Source organism: Empidonax traillii, unplaced genomic scaffold (assembly GCF_003031625.1).
Source record: "Empidonax traillii isolate 1590-97213 ecotype Southwest subspecies unplaced genomic scaffold, ASM303162v1 scaffold247:size2371522, whole genome shotgun sequence".
Taxonomy (NCBI): Eukaryota; Metazoa; Chordata; class Aves; order Passeriformes; family Tyrannidae; genus Empidonax; species Empidonax traillii.
This window is the reverse complement of record NW_020955440.1, coordinates 417815-444538: the sequence shown is the minus strand read 5'-3', so window position 1 is coordinate 444538 and position 26724 is coordinate 417815. Positions and strand designations below refer to the sequence as shown.

Below are 26724 nucleotides of genomic sequence, written 5' to 3'. Positions count from 1 at the left end.
TGGCATATGAATTATATTAGTTATGGAAACTGATACTTCCTTAAATTTTGGGAGAGACCGTTGATCTGATCACTGGATCTCAGTTTCCTTCCTTTTTGTAAATGCCTAGAGACAAAAGATGAAAAATGTAGGCTTACTTGCTGGCTCACTTACCCTTCTCCTTTTCTTTTAACTTAAAATTACTTTGTTACAGTGTGACATGAAATTTGCCTTCTTTCTGTTTTTTAAATATCATAATTTCCAGGTTGGAGTCACAGAATCACAGTATAGTTGAGGTGGAAAGGGACCTCTGGAGGTCATCTAGTCCAAACACCCCTGCTCAAGCCAGGCCACCTAGAGTTGGTTGCCCAAGATTGTGTCCAGGCTCCCCCTTATTTCTCCGGAATTGAAATAGTTTCTTAATAGTGAGCATCGTGAGCATGTTCTGTGCCTTTTTAGAAAGGCATATCATTGAGAGAAGCCTAGCATGAAGGTCATTTTCAGAAAGAAGAGAGGTAGATGCATATTTCAGAGAGAAGAGACGTATATAAGAAGAGTTTATGGCAAATACTGCATGGATTTTTCCTTATACCTTGGGGAAGAAAATCAATAGTTGTGATTGGAGAGTTCTCATTGTCCTGTTTTTTTAACACCAGAGTTCATGAAACAGTATTCCTCTTCTGCTGGTTATTCTGCTCCTTTTCCCCTGCCATCAGAGGCATTGCATTTAAGAACATATCTGATTTGCTTTTGTGGTAATTAGCAAAAAAGCATCCATTTCCTTTTTATCTGCTGAAAGGGTTGAGGCTAAAAATAGTCACCCTGGAATATGTTCAGGCTTCAGTTGTAGCCAGCTTCTTCAGGCTGAAAAAAAGCCTCATTCAGTACCATTGCTCAGCACCAGAAATTCTGGATATTTGTAATTCCAGTAAACCTAAATTCCTGTCAGTTGCACAGATTCCTTCTCTTGAAACCAATGTCTTTGGTGTCATGCAGTGCTGGAGGTCTTTTAACCTTATGTTAGCAGGGCTACAATAATTATGAAGATGTCTCTGCTGCCAAGGTGCTTTGCAAATTTCAGTGAGGGACTTGTTTAGTACGTAGGGACATCCTTTCTCTTCCCAGGGCAGCACCAATTCCTTCTTTTCATCTCTTTTCCATCTGTAATATGAAAGTCACACTATAGTGGGTGAAAATATGAAAGAGGGTTCAGTTTTAGCTGTCATGACTTATATGTTGTTACTAGATGTGTTAACCTGCTGTTCTCCTCATTCATCATCGTGTTTGACCCTGCCAGGGAAAGTGGGATAACCAGCTGATAGAAAAAAGACCATTTCTGTATCGGTGTTAGCCTTTAGATATGAATCTTCATTTTCTCTGTTGCAGAGCAGAGCTCGCTGAAGCTCATGGATCTCTTCCTGGCCCCCATGCCAGATGCTGTAGTCATGCTGAGTACTGCTGGTGTTCTGGGTTCTGCAAAGCTGCTTTGGCAACTACTAGGCTGACAAGTTTAAATTTTCACAATATGTAGAATGTCAGCACCATAGCACGTCTTCTATTTTTAAGCAACTTTGCTCACATACTACTGATGATATTTAGAGTTTGTGACATACTACTGATGATATTTGGAGATCAGTAGACTAGTATCGTCCAACAGTAACCCTGCTGCCAAGGAGCTCCAAAAGTTGTATGATATCACCGAATACTAAAAGTTATCCTTGTGCAAAATAAAATATTAGAATCAGGTGGCAAGTTCTGTTGGTGGCATAGTAATTCCTGGCTTATTAAAGTATTTCTGAAATTGATGAAACTGCAGGAAGGCAGTGAAACAATGGCCTCAAAGATGACAGGGTATGTATCTGTCCATCCAAATAGCACTTGGATGTCACCAAGTTCAAAAAAAGTTCATAGATGACAAACCCTCTGGTTTCTGGTTTTTTTTTGAAGGACTGTCTGTCTGTAGGACTCCAGCACTTCTCAAATGGGGGTTGCCTGTGATCTGTGGGTGATTTAATTCCTGAAGACATGGTGAAACTCCAGCAGGAGCTTAACTCCCAGAGTGCTGCAGGACCAGCTACACCATGGGGGAAGCAGTGGTGGCATCTCTGGTGCTCCTCAAAGGCTCTGTGGGTGGAAAAGATGCCAGCTTTAGAAACTAATCACAGCATTACATTTTATGGAAGAATCTTTCATTCTCTAAATATCTCAGATATTAGTACAAGATACTGAAGCGCTGCAACCATCAGTTAATACTCAGGCACAATCCTGAAATATTTTCTAAAGTAGAGGATACTGTGCAGCCACCTGCTAATACTTGAGTCTGGGATGTTTTTAAAATGGCTTAGGAGTTGAACTCAAATGAACATCATAAAATGATAAAGGATAGTAAATTACTTTCTTTGCCATTAGGCAAGAGATAAAATGTAAAATTCTTTGAATTTCCCTCATCCTAGTATACATAAACTCACTTTTTTCCCCTTGAGTCATCTGGATAGAAAATATGAGATTGCCAGTGTCAGAGGCCAACAAATTATACTTCAGTTGCAAATATAGTGAAGGAACTTTAAAATCCTAGGGGACTTATTCATATTTCAAAACAAATGAGCATCATTTTCAGCAGGATTTTTCACAAAAGGTTTTCTACAGAATGCTGCTTTCCCACAGCTTGAAAAAAGCAGAAATGAATGCAAAGGACCACTGCCTAAAATCTTTCTCATGTACCTGCATGTGCATGCACAGATTTAACAATATTATAAAAAACGATGGCTTTCAAACTCTTTGTTGTTTCCATGCCTGCATTTAAATACATATATATCTGCTTATGGCCTTAAGAAAATGTATGCTGCTATTTTAATTCTGTTTCCATTGCAAGGCAGACGTGACTGTGAGGGAATGAGATGGTTTCTGTTTGAAATAGTATTTTATCAACAGAATGTGACTTAAATGTTAGTTTTAGTGATGTGTAAATCATGAAAGTATTCCTTCCTTTCAAGTCTACATTGAGTTTGAAATTTACGAGTTGCCTTATGCTGTTTAATGAAATACATTTTTAACTGAACCTTGTATACAATAATTGCAGAGTTCCTGAAGTTTATTATGGTGTTTTTGCTAGGCTGTTGCCTCCTTTGTTTGCAGTTAGTGGTTTTGGCTGGGATTTAATCATTGTCATTTCAGTATATGTGATGCTTCGCTGAAAATTTTGCACTATACGCTAAGCCAGTACCATCATTAGGACCTAACATAAACGCCTCTGCACTAGTAGAGAGTATTACAAATGAAATGTCTGTAAGTATGTTTGTTGAATAGTACAGTGTCCATGTGAAGCTGTTGTAGGGCTGATGTTCTTTATCCATACTCGAGACTGAAATTAAGGTTTTTTTCTGAATGCTGTGAGGTACCCCAGCAGGAAAGCATAGAGTGCTTGTGGACTCTACTGCTCAGTTCCTCCTTCCCTGTTGCCCAGGGCAGAAAGCTGGAACTAAGCAGCTTTCTGACAACTGCCTGTGATCATCGAGTTTTAGGATCAGTGTTACTTTACATTACATTTTTGTATATGTTTGTTCTATAATATGGGTTCTGCTCATCTTCACCGAAGTGTCTGATGCACTTCAACGTGGATAATGTTATGCATTAATATTGATTCTGCATGACTGAATTAATATCATATTGATATCCATGTGTATCACATTGGTAGATACTGATAAATGTTACCTGATATATTGAAATTTTTAATTATCTTCTCTTTGGGATCCATTGTCTCTCCTAAGGTGTTGTACAATAGCTGTATAAAGCCATTTCTAGTTGGGCTGTGTCTGAACAATTTAGAAACCATGGTGTGCAAAGACCAGAATTTAGACTTACAAGATGGAGGAGAGGCAATAGTGAAACCTGCAGCGGCAGACTGACTGGATTTCAGATGTTTTCGAGAGCAGACTGACTTTTTTCATTTGATCACTGTGTGTGTCCTTTTCCATCCTCCATCTTTCCTTCCCTTCTCTCATCCGGCATATTTTTCTCACTGAAACTTTAGGTGTGCTGGATGCTCCTAGTATGGTCAAGCACTGTTGAATATTTGATGATAGAAGATGAGGGTGGCCCTTTCTGACTCTGAAGAAATTGCAAGTGAGTTTATTCAGGAGTCATCTTCATCGGCAGTTTTAAAATATAAATCAATTAAAATCTGTGCTCAACTCATGATGTATTCTACTAGCAATTTACATTTAATTTTCCAAATGCCAGAGATAGCAAACCTCCAGCTTTATTAATGTATCAGTCCATTGTGACAAACAGTTCACAGAATTAATTCTGCAAGTCCAAAAAGACCTGTCAGAAATTAACAGGTACAGCACTATCTTGTAGGTCCTGAACACACCGAAACAATAACAGAGAAAAGTGTGAACAGACTGGGTCCTAACCAAAGTTAATGCCAATAGAATATCTCTGTTAGATCTTTGAACACGTCCGTGTTTTTGCAGGAATAACTGACTAACCTCTTCTTTAGTGATAGTGGCTAAATCAGGAGGAACTGTGCTCTGTGACTTGTAATACAAATTTGAATTACTGCCCTGCTTTTTCCTCAGACTCTGTGTGTGTGCTTGAGTGCTGACTGAGACCTTGCCAAGGAGGAAGATAAAGAAGAAATAGTAATGAATTAGGCAAAGAAACAGCTCGCCAAAGAGCTTTCCTCTGCTCCTTCTGCTCTTGGACTGTATTCAATTCTGAGGCTTTCTGCAGCACTCCTATTAATGAGCATGGGGAAGTTTGAGATTTTACAGGGTTCATCTCTGTGTATAACATAAGGTTCTGAGTTCATGATTCCAGTCTGCAGACGGTGGAGGGAGACTCATGGGCATCGATCCTTCTTCAGAATTGGTGGAACTGAACACCCTGAAGGTGAAGACTCTGAATTTAAAAAAACTGTAGGCTAACACCAGTGCTTAACTCCTTCTGAACTGAGGTTCTTGTTAATCTTAGACCATCATGACCATGACAATGCAACCACTTCTGCTTTAAAAGTAGAGGGAGGTGATAAAATCACTTTCGAAATGGTTCAGGTTAAAAAAAAAAAGGTGTTTAGTTGGGACTAGAAGCAATGAGACACACATTCTGGCTGCTAAGTTCATTTTTAAAAGTTCTTGTGTTATATCTGAAAAGATTCTAGCTCTCCAGCAGTGTTAATCTGTTTCTGAGCTTAAAGAAAGCCCTGTGTTCAAAACCTGTTACAAGGTTGAACATTATCTGTATCATAGTTCACTCCGTTTTTTTTCTAACTGGAAAACAGACAGGAGAAACAGGAGCACAGAAATATCCATGGCCAGATTTCTTAAGGTAAAAAAAGAAGAAAATTCCTGCATTCTGGGATATATTTTGAACTGAGAAGTCATCTTGAAAGAGAAATTTCAGTGTATGTGAGTGTAGGCGGGAGTATAAAAATGTGATAAAAATAGCAGACTACATGGAATCAACACTGACATGTGGATGCATACCTGAAGGTATTACATGGTAACATTTGAGAGAGAATTATGCTTTAGAACTGTATTTATATAATACATTTCAAAGTTCTAAAAAATGCCTTTTAAATTATATTTCAGATAATCTCTTTATTTTGAATTCTGATTTTGACTCAGACATTGGCTCCTGTTCTGACTTTGTGAACTGCTTAGAAAAATCAACTCCTCTGTAGTTGGTGGCACATATTGGCAAAGAACTTTACAGTGAAGTCCTTGAAGAGTAGGCACTCTTTCTCTAAAGTAAAATGCAGGGAATAAGTACTACCCCCTAAAAGTTTGAAAAATTATCAAAATGCTTAGAGCATTAAGAAATTGCTATATTGCAGAAGTGACCACCCGGTAAACAAGAGGTTAATTGATCCAAATTGTGACTTTCAAAGCGAGTGTTTTTGTAGGCTCTCATAGAGCACAAATATGGGTACAGCAAATTGAGAATTTTTTCATATGCAGTGTTTATAGCATTGGAAGCAAAAGATAAAAGTTTTATCATTCTGCAATGGATAACTTCATGAGGTTAATTTGTACTGTATAAAATAAACTGCCTTTCAAGTTGGTGTGGTAAAGCAACTGGGAAAAAACATTGATACTTTTATTCAGCACTGTTTTTCTTATTCCTTGACTGTATCTAATGCCATCAAAAAACCATCCTTCAGATGTGCTCCTAAGTATCAGTTGTCTTTGTTATTATCAGCATGATGCAGGAGCAGCATATGGCTCTGGGAATGCAATTTATGATAAAATACACCTAATTAAATCCCTTGAGGATTTATATTCACGCATGCTGTGAAACCGAATCATATGAATATTTCCTATTAAATTGTAGCAGAATTGAAGTATCTGTTTTAATTTCTAACTGTGCACCTAAACCCTTTTTCCCTGTCCTTATACCACAAATATAACCTAACGTGAAATACACTTTATTGCTGCAATATCGACCATGAGGTACTGAGGGCAACTTGGAGAGAAACACAGCATAGTTACGCTGCCTCATACTAAGAGTAGGAGAAATGGTGTAGGTTTTGTAAATTGATGCCTAAATCACCCAGTTGGAGTAGATCATTAAAGTTGTTTTTATTGCTATTTCTTCATTTGACTCTTTTAAGCTCATTCTTTTATTAGAAGACAAATATCTGATGTAGTATCAACTCTAAGGAGGAAAAGTACTTCCCACAAACTGGCATAGTTTGTGGTATCTAAGCAAGGACAAAGCTAGCAAATAGTTCTTCCACGTTTGACACATTTATTACAATCATATGCAGATATTTTTTCCCGTCTTCTCTATCCTGAACTCTTTGATATGTATGGTGTGGTACAGAAAGAATTATCAATTAATACATCCTTTTGCTGCTTCTAAAATAATAAAAAAAAAAAAGTAACTTTGAATGTCACTTGGGTATTAGTTTGTACTCTGTGGAGGACATTTATTGTATACCATTTAGATTTTTGTATTATTATTTCATTAAGCCGTATGTAAGTGAAATGTGAGGTTAGTAAATGATACGTTAGTGAGCATATTGATTTTTGTTCCTGACCATACCTAAGAACCAGTGCTTGTGAAAAATGAGCTATAGGTTTGTATATTCAGTGAAATATATTAGCTGCTGCATAGCCTGTACTTAACATAACAAAATTTGGCAGATCAGAGATTGGAATGTGGCAGTTATTTTGTTTAATTGCTTTATAGGATCTTAAAATCTAAGAAGTTGTTTTCTATTACACTCTACTTCATGTTTGTAAATGTGCATTACACAACTGAAAGAGGTATTTCCCATGCTTCAGTTACCTAAGCACAGCATTTGTGGAAGTCTAGAAACTGGCTAAATGGAGGACAGGATAAAGTTTTTTGGAAATAAATAGGATTGTATTTTTGTCTTCAGTGTATATATTGGGACTTCAGCTGTATGAAGGAAAGTAAGATTTGTGAAGGCTGCTTGAAAAGGAGCTGCTTGGTCTAAACAGGGCACAGACGTTCATCTAAATTGATGAGAACAAACAAATCATAAACTGATCTATTGTTACTATTTTCCAGCAAAGATTTCAAACTGCCATTTCTTTAAATATAATTTTAAAAAATACTTTAAAATGGTATATAAGGAATCACAAGTAAAGCATTACCAGCTTTAGTGAATCCAAGCTGATATGTTTTAGCTCTAGTTGGGAAATAAAATGGCAGATGTACTTTACTTGTGGTTTTATTTCTCTGAAAGGGTCAGTAAATTCAAATGAGTTTATACACCTCAAGGACTTTTTGGTCTCTGAACATCTGGGTGATGAGCCTGGAACAAGGCCCTTGAAAACCATATCCTCAGTTCTGGAGGAATAGAACCAAATGAAATGTGTGTTATTAGTGATTTGTTCCAATCTATACATGGGCAGCTGTATGCTTGATGCTGTGTAAATATTGCAGAAATAAACATGAGTAATGAAAATCAGGAAGCACCTAATTATGCATGAAGTAATTTGAAGATTATGGGCAGATACATTTCAGAAGCTAATGAGCGAAGCACAAGTGTCCTATGTGTCATCCAGAGAAGATGAAGAGGATTTATAAACATATTTGCCCACATGTCACATATGCTATTATTTTAATAAAAGAATAAACATTGAATTCAAGTCTAGGATTTAGGAAATGTGTAGAGTACAAAATAGAAGTAATACATGGTATAGGTGTCTGAAACTTGCTAAAAAGCAAGTGCACAAACTCTTACTAAGTTCAGAAAGACCTGTGTCCTTTTTGGAAGCAAGGGAAATCATCTTGTTACATGGTCGGCTTTGATGTTTACATGGGCCTTTGGATGTATTTTTCTGTATAAAAAATTACTTGATGCACAAGACATTTATTTAGCAAAATTTAAAAGGCAGAAATCAAACAATTCGTGACACACTACAGCAACCAAGTAGTTGGTAGGAGCTTCTAGGGCCTGATCCTTAATTCCTTAATTCAAGGGGGAAGGCTTCCATTGGGTGTTGCAGTTATTAAATCCATCCCTTTAATGGTGGTGCAGAATCCATGTGTTAGCTATGTTTTGTGGTCATATAATACTTGGTTTGCTTTTTCAGTTTTTTTTCCTTTTCTCATGGGTCTCCTTCTATTGTGTAAGCCAAGAAGATACTGCTATAGTAGTGCTTTTTCCCCTGGAATAAAATGCAAGGTGGAGACCACCCATTCTGCAACGCTGCCTTCAAAATGATTAAGTGTTGTTTTGTCTCCCAAGCGCTCCTCGGATAACCTGGCTTCTCCCACTGGCTTGACAGTTGCATTTCTTCTCTTTATTAATCACTGTGAGCACAAGCAAGTGCAGTGGACTCAGTTAATGTCAGAATAAAATAAATTGAACCTGACTTTGTCTTTAGTTTTGAGTGTGAATTGGAAGTCCCCTGTGAAAGGAGCTGAGGCTAAAAAGGGCCAGCTCTTCTGAGTTCTCAGGGACCGAGCGATTAGCACACACTGCTTTTTTTGCCTTTTATAAGATAAATCAGTAGTTTCATTCAGAGTACAGGCATCTTCCTTAAGATTTAAAAAATAAGGTTTTGCCTTGGTTTTGTTTAGAATTTTTCTTGAGTTAAAGAAAAAATATTGTTGAAGGTTTGGCAGGATGCAGGAATACTTCCAGTTCATTGCAATATTATAAAGAAGGGAAAGAAAAGTCAGTTTCAGAGGCTTTAAAAGCCAGCTGACAAGATGATTCTTGTTTAGATACAGCTTTTTGCTGCAGTAGATAGGAGGTTTTTGGAAACAACTGTGTCAAAGTAAATGATTTAAACAAAATGGCTAGTAGCCCATCTTCAAGGAAGATGAAGCTCTGGACATTAAAAAGAAAACAACCAAAAAACCAAAAAGCCCCCCTCAGTATTACAAGAAAGAAATACTCGATGCCATCAACGGTTCCTATTCCTCATTGAAATAGTCCCGAGGATGCCCTATTTTAACTTCTGGATGGAGAGTGAAGTGCAGTAGTAGTTCACTGTCTCCACCTGCAAATGGATGTGTTTATCCAAGAACCCCAAGTATACAGACAAAGTTCTGTCTGATGTCCCTAATCTCCTATGTCAACTACAGTAAATTAATATCTTAGTAAGGCTGTTCATGGGCCTCTCTTTTCTATTTGCTGGTTATTTTTTTTCCTTCCTGTTGTGCCTTTTCTCCTTTTTGAAGAAATCCTCTTTTATTTATGTAATTGTGACCTCTTAGTTGTTTTAAAAACTCTTCCAAAAAGCTCCCAATTTTCTGTAGTGTGTTTCTGTCTACATTTTCATTCTTCATTTCCTCTATCTTTACAGGATAGGCCTATCTGAATATCTGTATGGATACATGGGGTTCCCTGCGTGAGACTGTCCTCATCAGGTCATGACTATGTTACTTCATCCTAAATAAATGTAGAAACTTGTAGCTTTTTTTTTTTTTTTTTACTCTAGTTTAGTTATGGTAGTCCTTTTCTATCACAGGTGTAAATACCCAGCTTTGTCAAGTATGTCCATCTTGAAGTAATTTAATTTCCCTGCAGTTTCACTGGCCAGCCGGAATAAGTGTTTCACTTTTTCCCTCTTGTGACTGTTTTTAGCTTAACTGTTTAGCTTGCACGTTATTCCAAAGTGGTACCTCTGTGTTTATTCACTTGTTCATGGCACGGCCCAGTGGGGCTTGTTAATAGTCTATAATATGCCTGTATCCAGGGGTCATGAAAGGCTTTGCATTTTCGATGGTCAATTTCATGCTGTATTTTCAAGTGGGGAAATAGGCATATGAAGAAGCTGACTAGCCCAGCTTTGGTGGGTGAACTGATGGTGTTCTTCTGCATGTCCTCACAGAAAGTCTGTGCCATCATCACTACCCAGCTTCAGGCAAAAAACAGGTTCATCTTATTCTCCTTTGTCTGTATAGGTCATATGAGATGCATCTATCTCCCCAAGACTCTGAAGTCTAAGGCCTTGGTTTTGAAATAAGATACTGAGAAGCCAGGACTCAACTCAGAAAGTCCTCCTTTCTGTTTTTCTTCTATCTCTTAAACTTATTTCTAACAATAAGATTGCAGCAATATATGCCTTTGTGTCCTTGTATTGAATCCCATCCTTCTGCTAAGAAGTACCTTTGAGCAGAAGTTAATTAAATCTGTACACATTTAGGGTGACATTAAAATTCTTTTTTTTCTTATTTACTGTAGCTGCTTTATGAAATATGATTACTGGCCCAGTAACTAACATTTCTCAGCATTGTCATTTCAAATGAGTGAGAAAAAAGCACAACAGTGTCTGATGTGTTTTCTCATTCTGGAGTGGCAAATTTATTGAGCTGGAGCTGTGCTGTAGTTACAAAGGGGAGACTGCGACAGCTCACTGTTGATAAATGGTGGAGGGCCACGCCTCAGTGCCTCACTCTGCTCAAGGGGAGGACAGACTGCATTGTCTCTTCAGTTTTCCTGCTAAATCCAGCATGTTGTGCTTGTCCTGTGATACACGTAATGTTATATTTGATGCATGTAACATGTTTAATGCCTGACTTTAGGATTGTGGACAGGGCAAAACCTGTCTCACAGAATGTCCCAAAGAGTTACCAGTAATGGGTGGCCTAGAGAAAGAAGACTATTGGAACAGGGAAGGCACCTTATAATCCTTTCTCAAAACAATCCCTGAGTCTGCAGCAGCTGGTACCTTAAGGACTGTTGGGTTGTCCTGGTGTTTAGCAATCAATAAATTTACTTTTTGGGAACTCATATCAATTTTAGCATCCATAGTATCCTGCATCAGGAAGTTCCATCATTTATTTACAAGTTGTGTGAAGAACTGCTTTCCTCTATTTGCTTTGGATTTTCCTATGGGTTAATGCCTCCTAGTTCTGGTGTTCAAATCATACAGTTGGTCCCTATTTGTTGTCTTCCTGGACTAAATGAATTTATAGACCTCAGTCATACTTTTATATCTCTTTTCTTTTTCAGCCCTGAAGGGTGCTGCTCTTTATTTTTTTAGAGCCTAACTTGTTCCATACCTCTGTGCATTTATCCTGGGGCACATTAGTGCCTCAGTAGTTCTTGTTTCTTTTACTGTCCTTTCAAAGAAGAGAAGACCACAATTTTTAATTAAATACTGTTTCATTAATTGTATTCAGTATCTTACTGGTCTGAAAGTAATCGTCCTTGCCACTGAGGATGCACAGAGTAATAATTGTGGAATCTCACCCTGGCTTCTCAAGCATTTATCTCAGGTTCTTTTTTGCGATCCTGGTCTATCAGTGTGTCTCAAAATATCACACCAGTGTGCCAGCCTGACTTTTCAGCTGCTTAAAAGAAGAAGTGGTGTAGTCTGTGAAGTGTCAGTGGTTCTGGCTGGCTGGTTCTGGTGGTGGGTGATGTGGGGAGCTGGCCTGGGAGTGCAGGGCTGTGGCATTCCTGAGCAACTGGAGCTGGAGTCTAAGGTAGTTTTCATCATTTTTGTCACCACAGCAAGCCATGGAAATGTCACTTATGAAATGACAAGAATTACATTAATTTCAGTTAGCAGCTGCTGAGGATACTGGGAAAGCATATCTTGTTTTGGGAACATGATGTATGGGTTTCCAAAACAAAATTTTCAAGGATTTCTATTCCATGAAAACTTCAAATGTTGGCTTACCTCCTGATTTAAGTTTGGTTTTTTGGTGTTTTTTTTTTTTCCTTGAAAATACAAAACCTATGTAATAAAAATCCAGATTTCCAAACAGCTCTACTTAGGCTTCAGTTGGAAGATTCTCTTTTTTTCCAAATGTTATTAGTAAGAAACTTCATTGCATCTAAGCATTTTGCGTTTGTATTTCTTTCATCACTGCAACAATTCTTAGTGTCCCAGTGTGCTGCTTAAATTTTCTTTTGCCTAATTTCATTTCACTACTTCATTGCACATCCTTCAATAATTCACCTACTTTTTTTTTACACCCTTGACATTCTCAAATGATGATGCTTTTCAGTTACTCTGTAGCTAAGCTAATCGTATTTGTCTCAAAGTCTTCTGATTACGGAGTAAATATGCAGCTATAGAAAATACACATTCTCTAACATATATTAGTAGAAGCAGATGGTGCAGTCTGTTCATCGATGGAATTCAGTTTCTAAAACTGATTGAATCTAGTTTGCAGCAAATACCCGTTCCAGTACCGTCTGTCATGGAAGATGTGCAAAGGGAGACGTCCCATTTCAGGTTGTTTGTATTTCATTGCAGTAGGGTGTTTATTTCATATGTTGCATGGGGTATGCCATAACAGAACACCTGCTGTAAAAGCATGTTGTTTCAATGCACAAGACCACTTTGTTTGTTATTTGATATTTTTATGTATTATTATTTTTCCCTACCTTTTTTGCCTTACAAAGCTGTGTACTGCCGGTCCCCTTGTAAACCTAATTTTCATGCAGCCATTAATAGAATTTGCACTTGAGAAGAAACAAGGGAGAACTATTTTCCTAATTTGTGGAGAGGAATCTTAAATTAATTACAATAGCATTTTGCATAAGTTGTCATTTTTCCCATTGTGAACAAGTTTCTTCAGAACGGAGGATTTTCCAAAATTAAGAAAGCTATATAAACTGCTGTGTTCTGCTTCTGCTAAGCCAAATGTAGAAGAGAATATAGTGTGTAGTATCTGTCTTCTTTAGCTGAGAGACGTCCTGTAATCTCTAAAGCAGGACCTACTTGACCTGAAATGCTGAATTGCCATAGAAGTCTTGAAGCTCTGTATAGCTGGAGTAACATGCCAGCAGAGTTTTCTTCTCCTCACTTACCACAAAATGTTTGCAGCTTTAGATATACATTTTGCAAGCAATAAAGATGGGAAACAGGTAGGTAATTTTTATTTCATTTCCTTCTGCATTGAAGGATGTGTAAATCCTTCAAAATCTTGTGGAGTTACTAAATTAAAGGGTGTAGCGGGATAGAGCAAGTAGTCCAAAAATTATTGCAGAAGTAGCATGGTACAAAAGCATCTGCTTAGAAAAAAACCTGTTAGGCTTCTTGCCTTTCTGGTTAATTGCTTGACTGTTCCCTGCATTTTGAAATTTAAATATTTGCTACAGCTGCTTTTTTCTTTTAAGTAATTCTATTTTCCAGTTCTTTTCTCTAGAGTGTGTTCATCTCCTCTGGAGCTAGAATTCCGAAAACTGATCTGCCACGCAATTTAAACCCTGTCTACCAGCTCCAAAGCTGTCAAGTGTCACAACTGTCACAAAAGATGGTTTGTTTCCCAGTTCTCCTAGAGCTTTTTGTACAAAGCCAGTAAATAATAATGACAAAAATTAATATGGGTCTTTCAAGATGATAATACTGTGTAAACCAGAAGGAACTTAATAGGAGACGTGTCAGTGGAGAAAATAAACTTCCCTTTTCATCGAATGGTTTGTGTTGGAAGGGACTTTAAGGATCATTTAAGTCCAACCCCCTACCATAGGCAGGGATACCTTCCACTAGAAGGTGTATTAAGGTAGTAAGTGTATGTGATAAACAGTGATGGTTCCTAAAAGTACACCATGTGTATGCACCCAGCAGTTCACATCGTTCTGAGCTGAACTATATTTACTGCTGCATATTCTCTGCTGACAGCAGTGTCTGTGTTGTTTCATCCAGAGAACTTCTGCTACTGATGCTGAAACTTTTTAAAACATTTACAGCTCTGAATCTCTATAATACTAAGGTAACTTCTTATAACGTTACAAATTTTTTAGTGTTTTTAAGTGGGGTGTTAACCTTACCTGACTGCCAGACGCCCAACCAGCTGCTCTCTCATTCTCCCTCCTCATCAGGGCAGTGGAAAAAAATAGTATGGAAAGTGTCATGGGTTGAGTTAAAGATAGTTTAATGGCAGAGAGCAAAGGTTGTGTGTGGAAGCAAAGCAAAAACAGATTTATTCTCTACTTCCCGTCAACAGGTGATCGCCAGCCACTTTATGGAGAGCAGGGCCCCAGTATGCTTAGCAGCTGCTTTGGAAGACGAACACCTTAGTAATGAATGTCATCCTTCTTCTCCTTTCTTTTAACTTTTATTGCTGATCATGACATTATATAGTATGGCATATCCCTTTGGACAGCTGGGTCAGCTGTCCTGGCTGTGTTGCCACCCAACCTCTTGCCCACCTCCAGCCTACCAGCCCTTGGGGGTGTTGGAGAGACAGCCTTGGTGCTGTGTGGGGGCTGCTCAGCAGCAGCCAACACGTGGAGGGGTTACCAGCACCTTCTTAGACACTGTATGGGCTGCTGTGGGGAAGGTTCAGCCCATCCCATTCAGGTTCAATACAGTGAGATACAGTGTTTTACGCTGCCATTTGATAACTATGTGCACACTGAAATAATAATTGTAGAAGGTTTTGGAAAACTAATACTCTATTCTCAGTACTAATGGTTTCACATTATATTACATTTCATGTTTGGATTACTGACTAACAAATTCAGTTCCACGCAAGTTAATGAGAAACCAATGAAACTTGTGTGGAGCATTTCTTCTTATATATAGGTATTTTTTTTAAATTGCAGCCTTAGGTATAATTAGGAAAAGAGCTGTGCAGAGCAAGCTTTAAAATACAATGGTCCTAAATCTTCTTTCAAGACTTTTTCTTTTCTTTTTTTCTGTGGAGGTCTCATCAAAATTACACATGAATGGAGTCTCCTTTCACACAGATCTTATGGAAAACCCAATTATCCAGCTTCCTCTTGTGGAAGCTAGACAATGCTTGTGCTTCAGCCATTAACTGGTTTCGGAATTTGTCATGCCATACAAATCTATAATCAAATCTTTGGAGGTTTTTATTTAATAACAGAATAGGTATGGCTTCACAAAGCCTGAGTGAGTTTCTTTGTGTTCACAAATAACAGGAACTCTTCTGAAAATCTCTAATTAGGAGGAGAATATTAATGTAGCAGAGCTCAGAAGTGCATGGAGCTAAGTTTATTTCTTAACAAATAAGCTCTCTAGGGAGTGTTCAAAAGATAATGTTCTGAACTACTAAGATTATGATAGTTTTTTCTTCAAAGCAAAAACTAAGTTAGTTTATAAATTATATTTTTCAAATGCAAAATCAAATCTTACACCTTCTGGACTCACCTCAAAACCTAGACATGCCCTTGTTGTGCTTTGTGATCATCAGTGTGCTTTTCAAAGAAAGATATTTTGAAATAACTTTGAGGATTGTTGGTTTAAAGCTATAGAGGAGCTCAAAGCTGAGTCTGGAGCCACAGTCTCCAGATCCTGAAGGTATTTTCAGTTTACTGAGTGGGAGCTCCTCTCAGGGCTAAGGTTGATACACCCGTAGCTTTGGTGAGCACCACTTTGAAGGTGATGCACGGAAGCCAAGTAAGGCTTTTTAAGAAAATAACACATTTGCCCTCTGCAGCAGTATTTCCAAGAGCAGACCTTGAGGAAGGTGACTCGGACCAAACTGTGATGCAGTGCTGGTATAAAACCATCCTTCACAACTTGACAAGTGGGAGCAGAGTCCTGTGGCTGGTGGCCCTGTGGTGCATCTTCTTTCTCCACTGCCATCACCTCCCAGCCACAGTGCAGCCCAACAGCTCCCATCCATGTTGCTGCTTTCTGGGCTCCATCTGCACGGCTGGTTTCTGCTTCTGGCTTTGCTGCAGCCACACACCCCCTTGCTCTGCCTGTGGTAGCACAGTTCCCACTTGAACAGGTGAGGAATGTTTAGCAGGGATTTTCCAGTGGAGGTGGGCAGGTATGTAATGTGTTGGAGAGGGAGCTGAGGGAGCACTTGTTTTGCAAAATAGGAGGTGGTAACATGTGGTTAAACTGTTTGAGCAAATACAGCAGAGCAGTAGTGCTGTACAATTGGCAAAGGAAATACAGTTGGCTGAAAGAATGATGATCAAGGTTTTAAAAAAAAACAACACAGTTTTCTGATTTAAGTGATACATCTTTCAATCTGCTCTTTGGTTTGTTGTGTTGTGTTACATTTGTTTATTTTTTTCTATGTTTTGCTGGAGAAACTGGTAAGTTTTCCAGCTGGGGGTTGAGCAAGACAGCTTTTTTTTGCATGGACTAAGGAGAAAGGTTCTTTACTGCATTTGCTTTGGGTTTTATAGTGTAGGGTTTCTAGGGTTGCTGAACCTACATAGCTCATCTTAAAGTAAAGCTGATTTTGTTTGGATTAAGGGTGATTTCAGAGCTCAGTTGAAACCAATTTCATTTTCTTTGCTTGCAGGAAAGAATGTTGGGTGGGTTAATTCGGCAGTTCAATGTGAGCTAATTCGGCAGTTCAGTTCAACCATATGTTTAAGCTATTGCATAGTAGCTGAACTGTGCAAGTTTCCCCTTTAAGCTGTCAAAGGCACTATGTAGTCATTAACACATGGTCATGCCCAATGTTTTTTCCTAGCAGCTTCCTTTCAGTGCCCTTTGCAGCAGTCCCTTGCTGGTTGTCTCCAGGTTTATTTTAACAGAAGGGAGGTGGAGGTCCTCAAAAAGGCATCCGCTATCCAGAGTTTTAGATCTGAACGATAAGGAAAGAAGAGGCAGAGAAAATCCTCAAGGATTTGAGCCAGCTAGGTTTTTTAGGGAAGCAGTCCAAATGTTTCCCAGATTGCCACAAACTGTTAAATTGTTTACAGTAAATTTTAACTGGAAGATCCCCAATGGAGCCAGATGCCGTGGCTGTTTGCAGAGCGATCGGAGGAGTGGTGAAGTATCTGGGAAGTGGAGTTTAAGAGTTGGGAGCATGTAGCTGGAGGCAGAGTGCTGGCAGCTGTAACTTGATAAAGATATTTTGCAGAAGAGGAGGAGAGGTTCAGATTTAGATTTAGCTGAGATGCTGTAGGGATTTTTTTTTTTTTCATTTGAGGACTTGTAGCCAAGAGTCTGCCTTTTTCTTTCCATCTCCTCTTTAGCTATGAGCAGTTTCATTGCAGAGGGAGTTGACTGATCTTGTAAATCATCCACCCTTTTACCAGTAATCCAAGACCTAGGCCTTTCAGGGTTTAGTAAAGATGTACCTTTTCTGTTTAACAGACTACTTTTAAAATTCTCTTTCTTGTCCCCATTAGCAAAGTGTTGCAACATTTGTGGATCTGCAGACTGACAAGAAGTTTGTGTTGCCTGGACTTAAAAAGCCCTGTTATTTCTACCAGTGGTTTCAAAAGTGCAACAAGTACAGCAGATTAGTTTGGGCAGGAAAATGAAGATCACATCATTTTGAGACAAATCTGTTTGTTGTACCTTAAAATATAATTAATAGTTGAGAATTTAAAATTCCTCTTCTAAAATCTAAATTGAAAATAGTGTCTAAAAATTAAATCCATTTGTTGTGGAGAAATTTGAGGACTGAAGAAACTGGGAGCAGAAAAGGAAACTGCATCTTTGAAAACAGAAGTTGGAAAGGAGATTTTATATTTAGAAACATGATAAAAAGGTATAGGTATGCAGTGTTTCTTTACAGTTTTTGTTTTTTTGAGTCACGACAGGATGTTTTCTATAAATGATGTAGTGTGGCAAAATTGAAATTATATCATTGGATACTCTTTAGTCAGTAGTATACGGAAGAAAAGATTAAATTATTGTTTCATGATTTTAATGGTAATTTCTGTTCTTAACATATAAATATCTGAAGGTAATTAATTTTTAAAGATCTGTTTTGACTTGTTTTTTACTCTAAGATGTTAGATTTTTTTCTTCCCTCTTACCTCCTCAGGCACTGAAGCATAATATTGGCACTAATTGTTTTATGACATCAAAGAAAATATTCGAGTTGAAGTTCTTTAACAAGAAACAGTTTTGAGTTGCACAAACAGTTGCACACACTTTCAAATACATTGTTTATTCATATTGGTGGAAGAGTGGGCAACCCAAACATCTGATTGCAAAGCAAGAAAAGGTCTTGAGCCAGAACAGGAGAGATTAAAGTATTCCTGCACTTTTGCCTTAAAAATAAAAAGTACATTTCTTAATATGTTTTTGCATGTTTTTAAGCTCACTTATATATTTTCAAGAAGTCTGACCCCTTTTCCAAAACCATGCAGTCTTCTATTTTTTTTTCAACTTGCCTTCAAAACCATCTAGTAGCATAAAAGAGGAAGAAGTGATGTTGTATGGTTGTTTCCTAAAGGTTCTTTTTTTATTAGGAGCAACTAAGATACGTATGCATACATGATTAAATTTTTATGTGATTCTTTTGGAAAAGATTCACCTGGCTTTAATTGAGGAGATAATCTTCATGGTAAAATTAAAGGGCTGGGCTTTTTCTGTCCTGCTTAGATTGCTAATGAGTCAGTTTTCCTAGATCTCCAGTCTTTGCCTTCTGTAGTATTAGTAATGGGCTTGTGAGGCTCCTGGTGCTTCCCCTGAAGTGAGGAACTGCTCTCTGTGGTTATTCATCCCTACTGACATTTAAGGTGCTGCCTGCATTGTATAGACTGCTGTACAGTGTTGAATGGTTAGCTCAGAGGTAGAGGCCTGTGGGTCTTCACGTGCATGTCTTGGCTGAACAAACACAAAGGGAAACTAAGACTTTTCAACCTACTTTGCCCCCTTCCTTGCTGTTATTCAGGAATATGTCCATCAGACTCCTGCCTATCCAGCCATTCCCATTGTGTTGTGCTGCTGTTGCAGCCTCTGTGTTGCCTCTGTGTCCCTCTCTTTTGCCATGTGGGACTGACATGGCTCTTCACAGCTCTCTCTCTCCAAGATTTCACCTGCATTCCCGTTTCTTCTGGCATGCTGCTTAATTTTTTATGTTTGGTGTACCTTGTCACTCTGTCTCAAGCCTCATCTTGTGCCTGTGGTTGAGGTACCCTACATGTTCTGGACAACATAAAAGGACATCCAGGTTTTATTTAACCCTAGTTGTAGACCTTTCTGTCACTGGAATAAGCCACAAGTGTAAACACCCTGGTATAAAAATGTACCATGTCCTGTAGTTTTATCCACTTAGAAATTAAGATGAAGTGCCCCACAGCAAGATACAGCATGTAACTGAGCATGCATGGATGGACAGTTCTCAGGGAAGACTGTCCCCTTTAGCTCTGCTTTTGTTTGTTCTTGCACTTAATCTTCTTGCTTGTGTTGGGCTGAAAGCTGAGTGGAGCAGAGATGTTCGTGGTGTGTATATCAATAAGAAAATGGTAAAAGTATGGCAGGAACCAGTAATGGAGGGTTTGTTTCCCTTCTGGGCACTAGCTGATTGAATATGGCCGTAGGGTCGAAAGGTATGCAGAATCCTGACATTTGTTACAACTGCAGAGCTGCAAACTTCTCTACTCTTCCAGAGTACATGAATTGTACTCTGGAAGTGTTCATTTCTTTGCAATAATTGATAGGACAAGAGGAAACAGCCTCAAGCTATACCGGAGGGGGCTTAGATTGGATTTTAGGAACTGTTTCTTCAGTGAAATGGATGTCAGACATTGGGACAGGTTGCTAAGGGAAGTGATTGAGTCACTGTCCCTAGAGGCATTTAAAAGGTGCGTAGGGACTGTTAAGGACATGCTTTAGGGATGGACTTGTCAGTGCTGGGTTAATAGTTAAAATTGATGGTCTTTTCTAACCTAAATGATTCTATGATTCTATGGCTGGCTGTGCAAGGCCTTTCCATCAAATCATAGCCTGAACAGTGCTGAAAGGGCCTTTTTACTTGGCAAGGGGCTGATGCTGTGAACCAGGTCCTGCTGGAAGGCCTAGGAGAGTGCAGAGGCTGCTCTGCTTCACAAAGGAATGGGAATCTGTGCCCTTAAGGATATCTGGTCAAGGACCCTTTTCGCTGCAAAAAGGGGTGCTGAGTAAATGGGGAAGCAACAAACCAAACATACAGAGACACAAATCTGGACAGACAAACCTAATGGAGGAAGAGACAAGAAACAAACTTTGTCAGCCACAGTAATTGATAGGCTACTTATAACCTCATTTAACAGTCACATTGCATAGCAGATATCTCTGAGTTATGATTCCTTTTTGAGCTTAGCTTCAGATAAAACACTTCCACCCACTCCCCAATGTGGACCAGGCACTGCAAGAGCCCAACTTCATTGGTGTCGGAATGCTTCTAGAGGATATCATTTTAATATGTTTAAAGTTGGGCATCATATAAATAGAGAAAATCAGCTGAGAAGGTTTTAGTCATTTGCAGTGCTAAATTCAGAGAGGAAAAATGGGAGTGGTTTTAATCAGTTATTCACATTTTGTCAATCCAGAAAACAGAATGCGTAACAAATTGTTACTTATTGTTGAATTGCCATTTATGCCATCTCATGTTCTGTACTAGAGTAAGATATGTAGAACTGGAGTCTTCAGTTGTGATGCCTATCTGAGTATTAGACATGAAATTATCGTATATTCATATGATTCACTGCTAAGCCTTCAACATATATAGTTGAAGATGTCAACTTCAGAAAAATCTAATACGCTTCCTGAACATATAATAATTTTAGCACTTTTCTTGAAATGTCAGGATTTCAGGACTTAAAATTAGTTATAAATCATACTCTATATTAATAATCTGTAACATTTCACTGGCAAATGCACTTCTTAATGTCATTTCCATTCAGCTCATGCTCTTCTCTGTCTGCCTGTCTAGTCTTAATAAATGGGGACAGAGTCACTTTGCTTTGACTGCCTGTGTGTGTGCTGGAGTAACACTCAGCATCTGAAGAACAGTGGATTCATCCGTGCAAGAGTGGAGTCATCCGCCTCCATTTAACGTGAGGCAGTAGGACTTCTTGCAATGAAACGCAACATGCTGAATTTTCATGTTGCTAGTTCTTATCTTTCAGAATATATGACAGATTGTTTTGTGTAGCAACAGTTTGTCATTTTTATTATTAGATAATGTGTATTTTTACCAGTGTGGCCATTTTGGTAATTTCTTACCTTGTTTGTGCTTGGGCATGGCCATGGGATTGTTTTAGCAGGATGTGCCCGACAGGGTGCTGAATTTAGTTCCCACAGAATTACAAAAACTTTTAAAGTTTCAGTATCTTCTAGGAGTGTTCATCTCTTGCCCATCTCACTGCTTACATTACTAATATTCATGCTTAGAAGAAAACTCAAAAGAGATGCTACCTGAATCTCAGCAAGGTGCAGTAGTCCAAATGAATACAAGAGAAGTAGGTGTGAGGCTATATTGTTACATTTATTAGTTTGTTTTGGATGAGGTTTCTCAGGCTATACCTACCTCTGTCATGTTTGGGATGCTTAGCAAAATAGGGAAGAAAAGAAAAAGCTTTGTGGCCCATATCAGGTATGATGAAACTTCATGTCATACGGCTGTCAATGTCTGGTTCAAGTACAGAGTTACTGAGTAAAAGACTATGAGAGCATTAGTCCTTGGCTTTCAATTCCCTGGTATTGGGCTGGGAACTTCTGTGAGCAGTCAGAAAAAAAAGCTGCAAAACGAAGCAGGGCTGGAGAGTTTGTGTTTCTTCCCCTCCAAAGCTTGGGCAGTGGGCCTGCTCTTTTCCAGTGCATCTCTGCTGGTTGATACTGTGGAGAGAGAAGCAAACCAACTTTTCCTTTTTTTGCAACAGTAAGGCTGGCTCCTTACTTACTAGCTCCCTATGTACGTATAGCCAAGGACAAAAAGTATTGAAACTTTCCTCTCTTGTTTGTAGTGCAATTTCTTGAGAAATGTAAAGAATTCAAGCCCTAGCAGTGTTTCTGATTAATACCTTAATGCTTCAAATCTTTGAAACATTTATTTTGTGACAAAAGATTAATCACAGTAGATTATCAGTTCTGAAGGCCTTTGGTTTATTTTTTATTGCTGGAAATTACCTTGGTTTAAAAGCCAATGAATATCTCCTCCTAGGAGTGTACATACTGTCTTCATCTGTCTCCCTGTATGAGCCTGCTGCATGTTGACAAGTCCTATAGAATTATTTCCAGACTATTTGAGTGGTTTTTTCCTCCTATTCAACTGTAGGAGCAATGACAAATCAGAGCTGCAGTATAAAATGTATTTTGCTGGGAAATGACCATGATGAATTCGATGCCGTGCTGGTTACTTGCTGTATTTCAAGGCAGAAGACCTATATTTGATCTTGGGGGTGGAATAGAAAACCACAGTGTGCGGGCTAGTGGCTGCTCTATTGCTAATTTATTGGCAGGTTTTGGGAAAAAAGTCTGCATTCTCTTTTGATTTTTTTAGGCCAGATATTAGCATGAATTATGTCTCTAGCTATTTCAACAGGAGTTCAGTGGAAAATTTATTTCCTTGGAGAGTCGTGTGTAGTTCTGAGTCTTTTAACTCCTGCAAATCATAATAAAGAGTAATAGGTAAAAAGCCACTGCTCCTTTAAATCAGTGTCACCAGTGACTCAGAATATCTATTGATTTTTTTATTTTATTCCTACCAGCAGTTTCAATTAAGATTTAGCAGGTCCACTCTGAGAAAACTCTGCATAAAACACTGCCTCATATTTTTGATTAATACTGCTTTTTAAATTCTCTTTAAGAAGTGAACAATTTAAAGTAATTTTATCTGTAGCACATTAAAACATCAATCTAAAAGGCTAGTATAATGCCCAGGTCATAGCTTTTGTTATGTATTTTTGAGTGTACAATTACTGGAATATGCATGTGTGTATATATGTATATACATATATATATATTTGATCAAATTTTTTCAAACAACAGCTATACAAACTTATAAATTCAGTTATATTCACTCTACTTTCTGAATAAGAGAGAATTGCAGCGTGGTTTTGAAAAATAAACCCAAATACTTTATTTTCCCTACAAATAGTGTCTGTATCAACAAATCATCTGTACAAAATGATTACAGGCTGTTTGTCTTCACCCTTTGTAATGCACTTAGCAAATTTCAGTGCTTTATCCACACGTGAACCATTTGATAATTCGATGTTTATACCACATTTGTCAGTCCCTTTATTTGTATTCATGCATTTTATGGAAGCTAATTCCAGATGTGCAACAGCTGCTGTTCCACACAGGATTGTGTGATGATATTCTGCATGAAAGCCTGATGGAAGGAAGGTAACCTGAGGCTGTGTCATTCTCTGTGCAATCTCAAAAGCTGCAGAAAAAGAAATGAGAAGGGCAGCCATTAGAGAGAAGAGCAAGATGCATGTATAGAATAAATGCTGGTAATAAAAAGGTTTCCCCCCTGATTCACCATGCTTGCCGTATAAATTTCCATATTGGCATGTGTCCACTGCTGTAACTGTTTGCGTTAAAAAGTAATACCAGGAATGTAGTATATTTTTAGCTCTCACTACAGCAGTTTGTCAACTAGAAACAAAGAAAAGGTTAACATTTTACTGTAAGATAGTTTTCTAAAGACTGTCTGAGATCTATGAGATTCTGTGGATCCTTGTAATTTGGAAATCTTTGGCAAGAAGTCTCAAAGTACAACATAAACATCTCTGAAATTTTAGGGACATACATTTGTAGCTGATTTTATTGTTACTTGCTGTGTGCAGATCTTCCTGAAGTCTTCTGCCATTTCACAAATAACCTTTCATTATTCATTTCCATTTTTACTTGGTAGGCTTCCATTCTGTTTTTTAAGCAGGCAGTAAGTTTTCATCTGCATTCAAGGTTGTATGCTAGGGCAGTTGCCTTGTTAAATGTAACTTCACTGCCCTCAACCTTTGGAAGAAGGCCTTTCAGAAGTGTATTAACTCTCCTACATGTTTGGGTTTCTACGGGTTTGAAACTGGCAGGTTAAAATAAAAGAGCATATCCTGCATGATGAGTGAAAAATGTTAAGAAATAAGGTGCTGGTGTTCTTTTATGCAAAGAAGGATTAATTTAAGGGAGCTGCACTGAAGTGGGGCTTGAAATGTCCTGTATTGTAATTTTAAAATGCCAGAACAGGAAGAGACCTTTAAGATTAAATGGTGTCTGCTGTTCATGACTGACAATTCACTATTGAAAGGCTAATGTTCTTTGACTGTTTACCTGAAGAAATGGAGGATGTTGTAAACTCACACCGTAAAAAGTTATCAATATAAAGCCCGGTGCAAGGAGAATTAATCATGAAGAAGTGCCACCATCGAAGGCCCAGCTCTCCCTGAAAATGTGACACCAACTGATTTGAGCACTGAGATCAAAAAAAAAAAAAAAAAAAAGGCAGTGAAAAAGTGGAGAAAAAGACAGATTTGTAGAAAAGATATTGATTTAACTTTACCTATGCCTCTTTGTGAAACATGCATTTAGAAGACCTTGGGTAACCAGGTCAATAAAATCTTTAAAATCATTTAATTAGATGGAAGGCCAAAAGATAAACCCTTTTAGTAAGCAAAAAGTGTTCCGTGTTCATTTACCTTCCAACTAATGTTCCTTCAAGCTAAGAAAGAAACCTGCAGTGTTTGGACAGAAGGCAGCATTGATACAGAAATGTAGAATACAAGGCAGTGGTTGCTTAGGGGTATTTAAAACTATAGAAAAAATGACAAGTCTGCCAAGATTCAAGAGGAAGCAGGTTTATATCTATGTATGAATCAAAACTGTCCCCACCTACTGTCCAACAATATAGCTATAAAGGATGATTGGTTTCACATCTAGTTGCTAAAACTAGAGAATTTAATTCTGAATTTAATACTTATTTCAAATTCATTTACTTAGGTTGTTCAGGTGTCAAATTAGAATTTAACACCTGAACACACTGAATTCAGGTTTTAGCTTTTTGGGTGTATATTATGTCTTTACAAAAATAAATCAGTGATCTCAAACATTTACAGGGGTTTTTAAAGAACTGCTTTATCATTTTTATGTTTTACACTAGTAAACATACAGTTATTATTTGAATTAATGTACCATATTAATTCTTGTTTGGAAAGAAGCAAGCATCACTGTACATTTATTGGGCTGTAAGTCTTATATAGTAGTTAGTGAAAATTGACTGTTCTGCCTAGAAGATACACCTTTGGAAATAAAAGAGCTTCACTGATGATGAACATATTAATTGTATGTGCCATAAAGCTATTTGTCTGAAGTGAAATCATCCTGTACTTTTCTGGAGCTTGGTGTCTTGTGTCTTCATTTCAAGTAGTAATTCTTAAATGCTAAACCTGAAGTAAATGGGACACTCCCTCTACACCATCATACATAAGGTTTAAATTACGTAGGGATGAGCTTGACAAGATACCTTCAATCTCTGACCTTCTCAGAGTCTTTTCTAAAGAGGACTGAAGGTCACCTGTTGTTATCTCTGTGATAGAGTCTTTATTGCACATTGGTTTGAAGTTGGGTGGATTTCTCTGGCTGCATATTTTTAAAAGTGCTCTTAAAACCATTCTTTATGCTCTTTTAATGTAATGTACTGTAATGTACTGTAATACTAAAAGAAAGGTCATAGAAATTTATGGTTTTACATTAAAATATCTAAGAGAAGGTCATGAAGTCAGCAGAGATGGATAAAAAGCTTTATCATCCCTCAGCTGAGTAAGCTGTGAGATTCTGAGTTTACTTGGGTTGGGTTTGATTATTTTTAAGAGCAAGGACTTTTTTTCAACCTGAGCATTAGGCTTTTGGAATTAAATTTGTGTTCAGACATTGTTTTTAGTACCTTCCCTTCACGGTTGCTTGGTTTTCAGCATTTCATTGCCTTCTGTAGCATATAACACCCTAATAATTCAATGTCCTCAAGCAAAAATAGAGAAGAAAAAACCTAATTCAGAATAGTGCATCTGTTTTGCCTTATGATTTGTTTGCAGCTGACCTTTGATAACGGCTTGTTCATACTTGCAGGTTTTTAGAATTCACTTTGAGCATGTGCTTGTCTGAACTTTTTATTAATTCTTTTTTTTGTTTTCTTTTGCAGATTACAGATAGAAGAATCTTCTAAACCTCTAAGGCTATCACAACAGCTGGACAAAGCTGTAACCACGAACTATAAACCGGTGGCTAATCATCAGTATAATGTAAGTAGCTTTTAGTATTTTCCCTTCTTCTCTTTATGAGGAGTTTGGCTTAGGACTCCAGAATTGCTCTGCTGCAGTCCTGCAGCTCTTTTGCTCAGAGTTGGCCACTGTCTTTGGAAATGCTCCATGTTATCTTGTTTTCTCCCTGATTTTGTCTTCTGGGGATCTTCTGTCTCATGACCAATATCACCCTTGGGGCTGAGATCTGCCAGTTCTAACTGTCTTGTGTTACCTGATGGAGGACAGACTACCTTCACCCAAGCCTTTTTAGTAGCTTCATTACATTCTTGCTTTAGACATTTTTTTTTAATGCGATTTTGAAGTTTGTGGATAAAAGGCACTTCTTGCTTTGTGCTATGAGATGTGGAAGCACTGCTTAAAACCAAATAAAGTATCATCTG

The 26724-nt window shown here is 38.0% G+C and overlaps 1 protein-coding gene across 2 annotated transcripts in view; it reads left to right on the top strand.

Annotated features, from left to right (window-relative positions):
* Nucleotides 1-26724, top strand: part of GTF2F2 (general transcription factor IIF subunit 2) — an 83011-nt gene that overhangs the window by 43450 nt on the left and 12837 nt on the right. For both annotated transcript variants that reach the window (XM_027888893.1, XM_027888894.1), the window contains exon 7: nt 26224-26323. In XM_027888893.1, the coding sequence (XP_027744694.1) occupies nt 26224-26323 (100 nt within the window). The remainder of the gene's footprint in view (nt 1-26223; nt 26324-26724) is intronic.